The following is a 16728-nucleotide window of genomic DNA, read 5'->3' as shown; positions in this document are numbered from 1 at the left end:
TAGGGCAAGGAAAGTAAAAATATACTATATCTGATTTACTTATTGCAGCCTTTACAGGTCTGATAACCGTTGTTTATCTGCCTTTGATAAGATTGTGATTCTTACTCAGTATTGGAATTTGTTTCATTCACTTAATAGTTTATGAAATTCTTTAATTCATGGATCAGAGGTTGTGCAATCATTTGGTATATCACAAGCTTTATTGCTATCAGGTAACAGTACATTTGATATTCTTTTTAACCTTCGACAATAATAATATCTTCTATTTCTTCGATTTATTCTATTTCATGGTTTCAACAAATTCAGGATGTCACAGTATCTTATCACTTTTTGAACCTTCCTGATCACTTCAGAATAATATAACTCACAAATTAAATATTTTTCATTCAATTTATACTAAACTTCGGCATACAGCCTGAATCCAAGTTGAATTCAATCATTCGATGTAATTGATGTGGAATGAAATGGAGACTAATATATTATAATGGGAACTTACCATATAGTTGACAATTGGAATGATGATGGGTCCCAGCATGCCGGCAACAGCACTGGTGCTCATTCCCAGACCTCTGACGACGGTCGGGTAGAGTTCGGAGGCCATCAAGGGGAGGACCACGTACGAGGAGGAGATACCCATCTTTCCCAAGCAGTACAGGCACAGAGTGGTCATCGAATCTGACGGACATTGAGAGAAGGAGATTATCATTTAGGGGCTACAGGGTCAAAATTATCTTCATTTTTGATTTCTCGTAATGATCTTTTCACAATGTATAATGCACTTCAGGCTACACATGGATTCACTGATCTACTATCCAGAATAATATCTAGTGGTGCACAACCTCCTTAAGCCCAATGACCTACCCCCTAAATATCCTTAATTTCAGCCTCGTCCCATTAGAAGTACGTACAGATTTATGCGCCGCGAACGCGCGCCTTCTGGGTGGAACAATTGGATAAGATTGAAGGTAAAATAGCGAGTGGAATATTTGTCTCAAGGAATTTAAGTAAATTAAATAATAAGCCGCTATTGGAGTCGGTCTATCATTGCTTGGTGGAGTCACATATTACATATTCAGTGGCCCTATGGGGAGCTAGAGAGATTAACCTTCAGCAAATTTCCATTTGTCAAAAGAAAGCATTGCGCACTATGTTGAGGTTGCATCCACAAACAAATTGTAGGGACTATTTTATTGAAATGGAGATTCTCTGTCTCTATGTTATGTGTTTATATATCGGAAGGTGTTCACTACAGACCATTAACAAGACGCATGCATATAATACACGACATAAGAGTACCTTCTCGGAATATCATAGATTGACTTAGTATGAAGAAGAACCCAGTTATATTGGTAGAAAGATTTACCAAGTACTACCAATTCGGTTGCGGGAAATATTAACGATAAAAGAGTTTAAACGAAGCTTTAAATTATTTCTAAAGAAGGAGGGCTTTTATAGTCAGAAGACTATTTTGACTACTGTAGTAGAGTCAAAGACAAATAGTAATTCTATACTAGATATAAATTTCATGAAAAATTAATGGTGTCTCGCTTTTTGCTAGCACTTTGACTTGTCTGACGCCGTTGAGGCCAACCAGACTTAATATATATCTATTTATCTATCTATCTGTCTCCATCAGCTGTTGCTGTCATCATTGTGTCTGTTACATACCGTAACTATGAGGAAACATTATATATAATCAGCTGATTCATCAGCTGAGCGCAAGCGCATTCGCGGTACATATTATGTCTGTACTCATCCTCTCAAAAAGATCGTCATTCTTTATTTAAGTACTGCTGACCTTTTTTGCTTTTTTAGCCAATCACACCGGAGGGTGTTCAGATTTGCGTTTTGGGTTTTCAATTCAGAAGTGTAGCCAGCTTAATTATTCCTAGTTTCAAGGAGGATGCGTCTATGGGCTTGGGGGTGGGTGGACACTCCTGACGAATATGTTTCTTGCTTAAATCTTGATTAGTTGGGTAGCTTCATCATATATCGCATTGAATACAGACTTGATAGTAATCCGCACTTGATTACTGAAATTCAAAATAAGAAAGTAGAACATTCTATATTGAATTATTGAATGTGAAGAACAAGTTTTTGTAAGTTGATAATCTATTGGAATATGATTTTTTCGTCAGTACTTTTTTCTTGTTTTTTTTCTTCGAGCGTGCCGAAGCGCATTCAAATTCACTGATGTCATTGATGACAAATTAACGCTCTCAAATCATTCAATTTTCAAGGATTTTTTACTTGCGTAAAGAGAAGTATCCATGTTGTATGTTGTGAATGCAATAGGTAAGTATGAGTTCGGATTGAATTGTTTCAAAATAACCCAACTTGCGAAGCAAATTACAAAATAAAACTGAGCACTGGGACGGTGAAGTCTGCAAGAAAGTTTATTACAATATAAATATTCATGCAGAAAAACTCAGTAAGTAGTGAGATAAGAAATTAAACTCAGACACTTGGAATGAATGTGAAAAGGAAATGAACAGAGTGTGGGAGAAGGAAAGAGTGGTAGCAAGAAAGAGAGAGATGAGAGTGAAAACCTGAAAATTGGAATGACATTCAACTGTTTGATATTAATCTATTGTAGGAAGAAGGGGGAGAGGAGTCTTTAAAAGAGTTTCGTCTGAAGAAGTTAAAAATAAGGATAATGGTGGAAGAAGAGGAGAGTTCCAGGTGATAGTGAAATATAAATAATTCTAGAAAGAAAAAGGGAGTGATAAGAGAACAAATGAAAAATGTATCTAAATGTAGTAGGAATCTTGGTTATTTGAAAAAAAAATCTCAGAGTCAATATTCCAATGATGGTTTACAAAGAAAATATAGCTGATAAAACTGAATAACAATGATTTTTGACACACCTTGCTGTGAAGTAACCATTGTATCAATTCCTCTGTTTACAATCTATGAATTGTTGAATGATTTGATGTATTCATATTCATTTACGTTGAAATTAATATTTCAAGCTATCCTGCCTTCTCATTTCGACAAGTTTTCATCTCGTTCTTCCTCCTACTGGATGGCACTAATAGAACTTCAGTTGCTTCGGGGTAGATTCTGGGTTTGACAGCCCTACCCCTTGACTCAGTATGATAAAATCGTTAATTAGAATTCCATTGTTTTTGCAAAGCATGAATTTCACCTTGAACTTGATTTATAATAACATTGTTTTGAACTCAAACTTGGCTTGAAATAATATATTTTTGTACAAAAACATTATATTATATAATACTTTTATCATACTCCATTGCCCTTTCTTTGAAGTTAGTGTGTTATTAGTAATTTGTGATTACTCTGTCAAACACAAATTCATCCATGTAGTGTTACCCAACAACAAAAATAATGTTGATTTTTCATCAATATTATTATGATTCCAAATATACGCGTACTTCAAATGATTGTCGAAAATTAATAAATCTACTAAGTCCCCTCAATATTCCGAAATGAAAAAACTCAATGGAGAACTAGTATAAGTTATCATTTCCCAGATTGGAAAACCAATGGCACATTGAAGAACGGTAAGAGCAGCCTGTGAGATGACTTTGAACTTTGTAGTTATAATTTTCATTTCTGGTAATGGGGGATCATAAAATATAGCATCACAAATGAAAAAGATCCAAAAGAATTAGTAGCAGTAGAAAATGAATCTTTCTGTATAGAAAAAACGCGATTCAATTGAATGCGTTTATATTATAGCCTACTAGCAGGTAACTCGTGCTCTTAAAAACTTGACCTACTAAAATCTTGAAGAATTTAAAATAGGCCTACAACCATCCTCGGTAAATTAAGAATCTATATGCAAAAATACAAGTTAATTAGTCCAGTAGTACAGACGTGATGATGAGAAACTAGTGATGAGAGATTCTTGAATTTCCTATCCCGTACGTGTACAAGCCAATTCTTCCCTTCATTATACTATGGTTATAGATATTTGCTCCTCCAGAAGCAACAAATAATATGGACACCAGAGGAATTTCGAATGATCACTACTGTACAAAAATATTCGCCTGAGAAATTTGAATGATCGCTACTACACAAAATATTAATTTGGGATCGAACCCAGGACACTCAGTTTCTAGCCGCGTTAACCTCGACATCTTATTCTTTGCTATCAAAATAACAATTCATCATACTGGATTACCTAGTGCTTTTCTGATAGTGGAACACAATTAGATAAAAAAGAGATATAAAAGTTGGATAGAAAAGTAGTGTTACTGACCATTTTGTACAAATATGGTGGCCAAACAGGCAACACCTCCAATGACCATGCTGACGCAGAGGGTCCAGCGGCGACCAACGCACTCCATGGCTGGCCACAGCACAATGTAGGTAGGAAGCTCCACCGCACCCGCAAGGAAGAAGTTGAGGAACTCGTCGCCACCCAGCACCGGTGCATAGTACGACAGGCCCACGTACACGCTCGTATTTGTGAACCTGACAACACAACATCCCACATTTTCTATACTCTCTCATCCACGATGACAATCTTCTTTTCAGAATTTTCACTTTCCATTCTCCATGATAATCTTCATCAGTGATAGTTGACTCTTTCATCCACCATGATAATCTCACCTTTAGAATTTTGCGGGTTATTCAATTATTAAACATGTCAATAGTGTGGGTCTAAAGGTGCGTATAGATTTACGCGCCGCGAACATTAGCAATTCACTTTCAATCAGCTGATGCCAAGCTTTTTATATCTATATCTTATACCGTTTCTGTAAAAATACAGATATAGTCAGCTGATTAAAAGTGAATTGCTCATGTTCGCGGAGCGTATATCTGTACGCACCTTAAGAGAGCAGTCATAGAGGAGAAGAAAAAAGAAAATTATAACATAGAACAAGTCGTGTGATTCCAAATACAACTTGGATTAAAATTTTTATACAACCTAAAAAACCAAATAATAAAAAGATCCAACCAAACTTGATTTATATTAAAGTGGAAAATATTATTGTTAATTTTTAATATGATTGGAATTAAAATTCTAGTAGAATTCTCAATTCAACTTACTATTCAAAATGAATCAAATCCAGCGAATTACAGGCCTATTAGTTTATTAAGTAACCTGTCGAAAATAATGGAAAGACTTTTAAAAAAGAGATTGATGGACTATTTGAATAAGCAGGACATCATAGCAGCGAATCAGTTCGGATTCCAGCCAGGGAAATCAACTAAGGACGCTGTTATGTTGTTAGCAGATTTAGTTAACAGGAACTTCAATAAAGGATCCAAAACAGTTGCAATATTTCTAGATTTAGCTAAAGCTTTTGATACCATACCTCACTTAACTTTGATAAATAAGCTTGATGGCTGTGGAATACGTGGACTGGCTAAAAAATTAATTTTGAATTACCTGGAGGACAGAATGCAAATTATGACCTTAAACAATAGAACAGATACACGCAAGCTGAAAAGCTATGGCCTACCTCAAGGTACAGTCTTATCTCCCTTATTGTTCCTAATCTATTTAAATGATCTCCTCAAATTGAATATTCCAAACACAACAAAAATATCTTTTGCTGATGACACAGCGTTAATATTCACAGGTGAGTCATGGAGGGAGGCATATGTGAATGCAAATAAAGGTTTAGCTCTGGCCAAGGCATGGTTTGATAATCACACTCTTACATTAAACTTGCTTAAAACTAAATTTATTGCTTTCTCCCCAACTTCGATCGGCGAGCCACCTCCTGATCTCTGTATTAGAATGCACGACCACAGAATCAATACCCCTATAGGTGAGACAAATTGTTTGTGTCAAAAAATAGAAAAAATAAATTCTATAAAATATTTAGGAGTAATGGTTGATTGCCAGTTGAAGTGGAATTCTCATCTAGAGTATTTGATTTCCAAATTGAAATATCTGATATCGGTTTTCTACAAAATAAATTTATTGAATGATGTGAACATAATAAGAACCATCTATCATGCCTATGCTCATTCTTTGTTTCAGTATTGCATAGAGGTTTGGGGTGGTACTTTTGACTCCCATTTCAATAAAATTTTCGTTTTACAAAAACATATAATCAGGGCAGCCCTTGGGAAACCTAGACTTTACCCTAGTAAATGTCTCTTCATAGAATTTGGAGTTCATACACTGAGACAGGTTTTTGTAAAAAACATCATAATTCACATAAATAGAAATAGAGAATTATTAACCCTAAATACCAATCCCTATAACATTCGCCCTTCAGTAAACAATTTATTCAATACATCATTTAACAGATTAACAATAAATAAACATCAGTTCTCATTCTATGTAGAATTTTATGCCAATAGAGTCCCAAATCATTTTATAACTAGCAAACTTACAAAAAAGCTTCATATAGAAATTGATGAGTGGATCAAGAGAAATATTTATTTTCATCTCTGCTGATGATAAGCTGTTGTTTTCCTGGATGATAATGAAGATGTTCCTATTAGGTTGATAATTATTACGTTTTAGGATAGTTTTTTCTATTTTCTAATATTATGATGGTAATATTTGTCCTATTATATGTTGCTCTATTTTTGATGCATCGAAAGCCAAGTGCTTTTATCTCTTTGTTGTGATTGAATGCTTATTGTCCTAAAAATGTATTCTCATCTTTAGTTCATTCATTTATTTATTCACAAAAATATAGACTTCCTTATTGTTGGTTCTTCGATTTGTATGATTGATTCTTCTATTTGTTCGGTGATGAGGAGCTGGCATGGCACTGACTCTTTGTCACTTCCACACTACTCCTTTATAAACATAATGGGTCAATGGAAACTGGAGTGGCATTTCCATATGAACATGAATGGAGGTTATAAAAGTCATGACCACACAACCGTCACGTCCCTGCCACGTCAGCGCCACGCCACTTCATTGTGAATTAGGCCTTAGACTTTTTCTATTGCAAAAAAAAATCATGGACACAATACATTTTCGTTTTAATTATATTCAATTAAAATTCATGTGACATTCTTCTTATCAAACATTTGTTTCAAAAACAATGCTACTGATTTGATACTGATCATGAGTTGACATCCTACCGATATCAAAGTAGTCTATTCGTATTTGAAATAAATATCTTAAATACGCAACATTGGTTCGCAAAAAGTACAAGTACTCTGTACTTGGAATGGACATGCGCAACAGGGAAAGCATACTGCGAGAATGATACAGAGGCGCGATGTTGTCGTTTTGAAGAGGCCAGCCATTTCCAATTATTTCTAGAGACTGTTCATGCACTCATGCTACACATGCGAAGTTTCCTGTCTGAAAGCGGTCAGACGACTGACAAATTGGCAACTGCACTTTTACCTATGACTCTATTAATCACTGTTATTGACTGATCTTCCTCCATTTCTCTGCGCTGCATATTCCTCCAAGTCTAAAGTAAATTTGTACGGATTATAGTTCAAAAGTATCAAATAGCTAATCAAAAAAGTATTGACCAACAGCTCTCTCTGTTAGTCAATAAATAACATAAGAGTACCAGATGGAAGTTTCTCAATGTATCTATTCTATTATATTCTATATATATGAAAAAGCGAAATGACACTCACTCACTGACTGACTGACTCACTCACTCACTCGCAGAACTAAAAATCTACCGGACCAAAAACGTTCAAATTTGGTAGGTATGTTCAGTTGGCCATTTAGAGGCGCATTAAGAAATCTTTTGGCGATATTTTAACTCTAAGGGTAGTTTTTAAGGGTTTAGAGTTCGTCTTTTAGCATTTATATTCTTCTTCTCCCAATTTCTTAATTTATTATAATTGAAATTTTATATCATATGTTACTATGGAACTATAATCTAGATAGAGTACCTCTTCGAAACAGTTGTTAACTGGCAACTAAATTAATAGTTTTGTCAGGTTGGCATTAAGTTGAGTTGACTTTGTTAGGTTGACACCAAGTTGAAGATTAAAATGCATTTATCCAGGACCTCCTGAATACCAATTTATCCAGTACCTCCTAAATACCTATTTAGGAGGTCCTGATTTATCGCTGAAAAATTGATTGGGTACTGCTACTTCAATCAGAGCTATTCCTGGGAATATTAAATTACTAGCCGTCAGGCTCGCTTCGCTCGCCATATCCGTTTAGCCAGACGTTTAGTCTGGACCCCGACTGGATCGTCCTAACATATGATAAAAATATGACATAACATTTCAAATTTGGTAGGTGTGTTCAGTTGGCCCTTTAGAGGCGCAATAAGAAAGGATTTGGAAAAATTTCCATAGAGATATGCCCAAAATCTACGTTTTTTAGCGTTTTCTCAGCTTTATCGAGAACAAATAAACAGAAAATGTTTAAATTTACTTCAGAAGCTCAGCTGGGGTGCAATAATGTTGTGTTAGAAGGAATCCGAAATAACGCCAAAGATACGCCCAAAATTAGCCTTTTCTCAGCTTTTCTGTGTTTCCTCACCTTTTTCAATAATTTATTGATGGAAATATATTTAAAAAAATACAGTACACAGGTTTAGCTGAGGTGGAAGAATTTCATTCGCCAAAGATACGCCGATATAGTAACAGGTGTTTTTCGAGATCAAATTGACATAATACGTTCAAATTCGGTACAGAGGTTCCTCTGAGGTCTCCATGCAGGCGAGCGAAGCGAGTTCATTTGTACAATGTAAGTATATCATCCGTCCAATTTATTATTTGCGCCTACTTCACCGATGAAGAAAAAATAAAATATATTTCGGATTTCTCAGCTTAATCTCTCATACGATTCAACAATCTAGGAAAATAAAGGAAAATGAAGATCTAGGCAACAAAACAGATTTTCGTCGTGTATTAGAATACCTTCGATTCTTTGCAATGATTAATTGCTGAAGCAGCCTTTACATAGAGCAAAATAATTTTATCCAATGGGGAATTCCAATTTTTATCACAAATTGAACGACTTCTCTAGTTTAATAACAACATTAACAGGGTTTGAAAGGGCCACTTATAGCAAAAGCAATTTTGCGCATTGCTCTCTCCCAAACGGCTCTGAATTTGAGCTGGGGATTCGCAGACTGAATAATTGTCAAAGCCCTGAAAAATCCTCTTTTTGAAAATCAATCGTTGAATCAATCAAATCTGGTATTAAAACCGATACAAAGCTCATTCAAGTTTCTCATTCATCATAAATATTGAAATTTCATGATCTATTGGTCTTGAATTACTAATCTTCATTCTTGAAATAAATTATCTTATATGTGGATGAGAAAACTGCATGAGGTCTACTGTTTACAGAACTACTAGTAGTATTGAAGCTAATTTTAGTAATGAAGCACATTCATTATTAACCATATTAATGAGACTATATAGACATAATGAGTTAATGAAACTCAACACTTGATATATTATCATATGAATAGCCTGAGATTACTGATAGGTGAGCAGGTGTAAGGAATATGCGATAAAATCCCATATTAATTTACGATAAGTGTCCGTGGCTTGTATGGTGTGCATGCGGGCTGCGATTCGAACCCAGCTGGTCTTGAATAGACCCTAAACTGCAACAGAACTATCAAAGTTTTATGAAGAGAATGAACGATAAATTCGCAAATGTGCTTCGGCTTGACGAATTCGTAGCACTGGTTAAAACTTTCTTCTCACAGTTTAAGCCTGGTTTATGACCAGTGGCTGTAAAGCCAGATCATGGACCCTTTAGTGCTGGGCACTCATGGTAATGAAGGGATCAGACTATCAGTCGTGGCTTTGGCAGAGCATTGGCTACTAACTCCATATTCATCCTGGCACCCTTATCACCAATAAATCGCTTCAAAATTTCAACGCCGACGCAATCTGATAGCGAGACTTGAGCTGTAATCCTACCACGTGTGCATGCGTTGCCTGATGTGCTTCAGCCTTCTTCATTAGTGCTCACTCCTTCTCGAGCTTCGGTTAGCTTTCGTCGTAATAAAGTTTTCCAAGAACCGTAAATCATCATTCCAAAATGTCTTTCTCAAACAAAATTCTCCACCATCCATATCATATAATTTGTCAGTTACAGTATTATATTATCTACAACAGTCTCCAACTTATTGAAGGTTTCCCATACATATGACTCACTCTGTAGATCATATACAATTATCAAACTCGACTGTTCACTGTTTAAAGTGGTCTAGTCAATAAGTAGTCTAGTCAAAATGAATTTGAACTCAAATAATCATTTGATTCGATTATTGACCGAACGATTGAGGTCTATGTTTTAACTCGGTTTTTTTTGCCTGTTAAATGTATGTAGCGCATTTACGGCCAAACGCGTTGATAGAATTGTATGAGATTTGGCAAAAGTATTCATTTTTTAACTGTGAGTCGATGTATACACAAGGTTTTTTTTGAAATTTTGAATTTAAAGGATAATATGAAAGGAAAAAGAATCCTTACTCTGATATTACTATATATATTGTATACACTGAAAATAGGATTAATCACATACAGAACTATTCATAATCATTCAGCTGACAAGTGGATTATTCATTGCATGCATTACACGAATGTCTGGAGAGGCCGGTAAACAGGTGACACCAGATACTTGTGGATGAGAAAACTGCGTGAGGTCTACTGTTCACAGAACTACTAGTAAAAATAATCTTATACGAGATACACTTTATGCTTATGTGGATGAAATTTCTATAAACCTGACATCAATGGGGAAACTCATGCGTTCTAGTTCCAAATACAGAGCCTTTCAAGCTGAGAGTTGCAGGTGTCTCCTTTCTCACAAGACGACGACAAAAAATACGCTCGAATGTTTTCGAAAATCCCGAGATAACAACTAAGGGCACCTTAAGAAAACAAAATGAACTGAAAGTAGGCTGCCTCCTCCTCAATCGATAATCTTATCCGAATAAACTGCAATAAAACAATAGACTGGAATTTCCTTCGATAATATCTAGGCAAATGGATATTGAGCGACAACAACAAGGAATAATTACAAGGAGTAATACAAGTTATAATTTGATTCAATTCTAGATTCAACTTTCCATTAGTTGCATGTGTCGAATTCTTGCACATTTTTAAATCCACATTAATCAAAATGTAGGATTTTTCATTCACGTGCTGTATGCTGATGTATCAGAATGGAAGAAGTCACTCGTTTACTATTCCATGATTTGGTGAAGTGCAGATCAATGATGTCACTCTATCACTTGAGCACGTGGAAGACGGTCCAAGAATATTATCAACTATAGTGTTCATTTAGTTGAGTTATAAGTGTGAACTTTTATCTGAGAAATTCATTTTTCTGTTGGAAAATAATTTTCTCACAAGTCATCAAGATTCTGCTAACTTGCGTCCGGGAGGTCAGTCAGTTTTCAATTTTATGCAGGGTTGAGATATTCTCACGGAACTGTATGTCTGTTAGCGATGGATACCTGTTACACTGGTACCTGGGAATATTTCAATCTTGTATTTCCCTGTTCCCACGAAATTATGCTCCATCTTCACGTGGACTGTCGTCTCTTTGGTGGAAGGGGAGCATTCGCGTGGAAACTGCTGTTCCAATCAAGCCGCTGCTGGAATCACATTAAAATCGAAAGGTAGCCTCGCGCCTCGAGGGCCCAAGAGTAACGTGTTCAATTTGATAAAATAATGTGGATTAGTATGTTGAGGTGATGCATTAATTACTGGTGAAGTGGAATTTGTAAAATTTTATTTAAAATATTAGTGAGTCAACAATAGTGTAGTAAAATTTCAATAGTGATGGATTTATAATTTGAACGATGGTGAGTGCCATTGTATCTTCTGACTCTTGTTTCTTGTTTTTAAACCCCGAATTGACCGATTCCCTAGTATTATGAATTTGTCATAGAGAAATAATGATAATCATATAGAAATGGGTAAAGTCCACGCTACCTTTGTAAACAGTTGACTTTCGGATCAGAGCAAAATCTTACAGGCAGTTTTCTTGAGTTATAAAATGCATAATAAATTGTTGTATATTATTTTGTTGTTAGGATTTCTTGTAGACAATCCAGTCAATACAACTTATAAGTTGAATAGAATGAAAAGTTTGTTGTTCATCAAGTCCCATGACTCATCCTTTAGTATTTTACAGATCTTCTACTTTAATCTGGGGCTCTATCACACTCTGATAGTTGGGAATCCTGCTTGAACCTTTAAACCCTAATAATTACTAAAACCTCATCAATAGAGAACGCAAGAAAAGTTCACTTACACAGTTTGCAACTTGGCTAGGAATTGAAGCATGTTCAGTTCACTAGTATTGTATGAGTAAATTTGTTGATAAACGTTCCTGATATTGATAAACATTTACCTGTATATTGTATAATATCTTGTTCAACTGTGCTATTGCGTTCACATTCCTCATAAATCCAATTAGAACTCAACCGATCAAATGCTACAGTATAGTTGATAATTGGGTTACAGATTCAATTTCAACACTGCAATGAGTATAGCATGGAATAGCATAACTATCCATGTCTCCATTTCCATGGAAGTCCGAATGAAAAAAGGCCATGGAAAAAGTCCGAAATTTTAGGTGTTTTTGGGGGTTTTGGGGGTGAAGCCGCCCTCTGGCGTGTCAGCAAATTTCAGATTCGCATTCAGCGCCCCAAAATACGAATAGAAACGTCGAGAAAAATTCTTTCGGGGCTGTTTCCTGAAAAACGACGATTTGACTGGACTATTATCTTTCTTGACTATACTGAGAATACCTTCCATGGAAATGGAGACATTTATGAGACACTAATGGATAGTTATGTTATACCATGCTAAACTCACCGATACTATACCCGATATGATAAAAATGGTACTTGGTCTTGATTTGAAGAACAGAATCTCCTCCTTCACGTGAGGTAAATTAATTTTGTAAAAATATAATCATAAGGTAAAGTAGGTTTGTTTTTCGATAATAAACAGTCATGCAAGATGGATTTAAGGCAAAAACGAGTAAGATACATGATAGAAACTTGCGATTGATCTCGAATGAAAGAGAATTACATGCTCTATCAGCTACGTTGCCTGTGAAAATGGAAATGAATGAAAATGAGGAAAAATTTGCAAATTTCTTGATTTTTGAAACAAATAACGTATCTTAACTCATGATTATATTTTCACAGAATTCATTCACCTCACTTGGAAGAGGAGATTCTGTTATTCAAATCAAGACCAAGTACTAGTGATTTTTTATCATATCGGGTTACCGAGATACAGTTTTGAATATGGAAATTGGCCATTTTTCTGTGTATTTAAATATGGGCTAAAATACACTGAATGAGAAATTTTTCATTTTTTGACCAAATTCCAGTTATGATACACGATTTTGAATTGCCTGGACGAGGTGAGAAGAATGAGCTGGAGTTTGAAGAGATATGATCATTCTGTCAAAAGTTATAAGTGTTTAAAGTTTTGATCCTTGACGTATCCTTATGACGTACCCCCACTAGGAAATACTGAAATTGAATGTTTCTAACGTGTGATTCTCATGAAAAATAGCCCTCGTGAGATGATTTCTGCCGAAATATGTATTTTTTTGTTAGGAAGGCATTGAAAAGGTATTATAATGAAAATTTTGTATTTTGGCTGTAGGACATGATTTTCTATTTTTGGGTGTATTCCCCCTCCCGCCACTACTAAATTTGAAAATTCCTAAGGAATCCTGTTCAGAATTAATTGTTCTTCCACGTGATGTGTGGTTTTTTATCTATACTAGAAAAATATCCAAGTTGTATAGGGTAGAAGTGGTAGGTTTACATAATTTCGAAAACCCCTTAAGAAATACCCCTTTTTTGAAAACTCGTAGCTTTCGAGCTAAGAATGGTAGAATCCTGCGCGACCACTCAATTTATTGGGAATTTTATTTTCTTCAATTTTGTAGAAAATGATTTTTCTCCAAAAACTTGTTTTCGAGATTAAATGGAAAAACTAAAAAAAAGTTCGAAATTTCAGGGGTTTTTGAGGGTTTTAGGGGTGAAGCCGCCCTATGGTGTGTCAGAAAATTTCATATTCGAACTCAGCGCCCCAAAATACATATAGAACCGTCGATAAAACTTCTTTCGGGGCTATTTCCTGAAAAACAACAATTTGACTGGACTATAATGTTCTGATCTATAATTATTATGACTGAGGCTTAGCCAATATTATCGAAAAGAGCAATTAACTAACAGTAGCAAATGCATTTGGAATACCAATGAATTGAAAGTCAATGAACTTTCATTAATTGTGGTTTTACAATAATGGAAAAGATTTGCTGGAATTTGATTTATGCTGGAATTTTTATTGTGGTGGGTGGGCGCGCGTGAGTGTATAATAAACGGCAAGTGAGCGCGGAAAATTCTTCTCGCTTTCTATTCTCATCGTTTGAGTTGTACCCAGAGGAATCAAGACGTTCACCTCCACACCCTAAAGTCCCCTTTTCAGCGCACATTCTCGTCGCCAGAGCCTTTTCTCTAGATCACTCTATACATCTTCATCCTTGCCACTGCCTTCCACGAAATATTTACACTGAATCTTCCATTTCTTCATTCAGCGGCAAATACAAATACAATGAAAATGTTTTCTTAGCACTCGATCAACTGTTGAATGTCCATCCTATTGACTATTTTCAATTTCGCATTCAACTAGACTGCCCTAAGCAGCGGAAAGCTTCTCTTATTCACTCTTCGAACAACGCAACTTTGACTAAAACCTAGTGATATCTCAATGATTCCATAGTTTGAAGAAATTATAACAGCTTCAAATAGAGAACTTATTTAAGTAGTATTCAAAAAAGATAAATATTGATACAAATTATGCAATTGTTCAATTATCTTGTTTGAAAATCAATGTTAATTAGATGCTCATATCATTACTTACTGGCATTTTTAGATTTACATTGGTGAAAACCACAATATTGTTCACCTTATTGATACCTTTTTAATATCATGGATAAACTATTATAAACAATTCTATAAATACCGTATAAGTAGGCTACATTCAAGAATTATGAATATATCATTGGATATAATAATATAAGTAGGCTACATCAAGAATCATGAATATGATTCATTGAACTAATTGTAAGATTTTGAAGGTGCTTACCATATGAATGTGATTATAAGTGTTTTTCTTCGAAGATTTGGCGTTCTGAACAGATCCATCACACCGTATTGTCTTGTTTTTTCTTTTTCAACGTCTTTTCGCTGTACATAACGTTCAGCTTGGTATTTTTTCTGGAATATAGAATTGAAAAACTTTCGTAAATTCAATTTTTCCAGCTCAATTTGTAAAAATATATAATATTGATTAATTAGAACAGCTAAATTTTCTTTTCCACATTAGTACAACATTCATAATCTTTCGATTTTTTGATCCTTGTAACATAAAAATGATGACAGTTTTGATTCAAGATTATAACTTCTCTAACTTACCCAGTCCTATCCGAGTTCAATCTGAACTGGTTAGAGATGAGTGCTGATAATGAGTTCTCATACCATAGAAATTAAAGAAAAAATTATTGTCGTAGTTATTTCCGTACTTTATTTGCTGAGCAAAATTTGGATTTGCCATTGTACTATACTATCATGAACAAGTCTTGCTGATTAGTTCTCATCATCGTTGCCTGGAAATATTACTTGAAATACAGCTAGCGGAGCCTTCCAGAGGCAACCAAGTGTGGCAAAGTTGTTGAATTGAGTGGAGCTGAAGTTCCTCTCGATGTTCAAACTTTGACTTTCGATTCTTCAAGTTGGAAGTGAGCAAATGATAGTGGCTCGCCCCAGTTTCCGCAGTACCTACTTCCTTCATTATTTGCCTAATCAACTGCAATTTATATATATACATACATATATATATATATATATATATATATATATATATATATAATATATATATATATATCTTCGCATTGATGTATATGTATTCGAATAGATGATACGGCCTACATTCTGTTACTTCTTTGTCAGAACGGAATATTGGCAAGGCAGTAACGAATATTATTAGAACAGAGACCGATGGAGATTGCAATCTGCTTGGGAATCTAATTCGTTCTGATGAGTTTGGCGTTGTTTCTACAATTATTCCGAGCAAGCTCACTCCGAATGTCCCTGAATTGTCATTCAATAGACATTCAATAGATTCCCTAGATAGTGAAGAGGTGCCTCAATAATAGAGTAGTTCCTCCGATTATTCGTACACTGTTTGTAATAGCCATGTCAATTTCACCAAAAGTTGGTCTAGAGAAATTAGATACCAGATATGGTATAGGAATGCTGGGCTGAAGTTACGCTAGCGTAACAATTATATTATGAATATACTGCATACACTCCTATTATAAAAATGAATGGAAATTGGACTTATGCTTAGAATCTTGGAGTTTGTGATAATTGAGAAAAATGAAAGAAGAGGGCAAGTGTTGATCAAATGTGACGTGTGAAGTGTGACGCATCCCACATACCTATATTATTGGAAGAGAAAAAGTTTTTCAAGCATAGTACTGTTATGCTAATCCTTGAGTTTCATTGAAAATGAATGACAAATTGATCAAATCTATAACTTATTGTCTAAGTATTACTCTTCACATTTCGCCACTTATTGCATTGGGAGTTCATTGAACAGGAATAAATATTCTCCTGCTTTTGGTATTTATGATTATTACTCATAACAGTATTTGAAATGCGTATGCCTTTACTTTCCCCGTTGTCTATTCTTGGAAGATTCATTCAATGAATGTCATTGTATGGAGTCCTGCTGGATCTTCTCTGCTCTGTGAAATAAGTATCTTAATCAAACGCATTCTTAGTAAACTTA

General features: G+C 35.0%; 1 protein-coding gene across 1 annotated transcript in view; it reads right to left on the bottom strand.

The window, feature by feature from the left end:
* Positions 1–285: 285 nt before the first annotated feature.
* Positions 286–16728, bottom strand: part of LOC111053198 (beta-alanine transporter) — a 208593-nt gene continuing 192150 nt past the window's right edge. The window contains exons 7-10 of the mRNA XM_039429322.1: positions 15022–15152; positions 4226–4440; positions 497–675; positions 286–363 (exon numbers count right to left, since the gene is read on the bottom strand). Of these exons, the coding sequence (XP_039285256.1) occupies positions 286–363; positions 497–675; positions 4226–4440; positions 15022–15152 (603 nt within the window). The remainder of the gene's footprint in view (positions 364–496; positions 676–4225; positions 4441–15021; positions 15153–16728) is intronic.

This window comes from Nilaparvata lugens, chromosome 5 (assembly GCF_014356525.2).
Source record: "Nilaparvata lugens isolate BPH chromosome 5, ASM1435652v1, whole genome shotgun sequence".
NCBI lineage: Eukaryota > Metazoa > Arthropoda > Insecta > Hemiptera > Delphacidae > Nilaparvata > Nilaparvata lugens.
The sequence above is the reverse complement of the archived record's forward strand: the minus strand, read 5'-3'. Positions and strand labels throughout refer to the sequence as shown.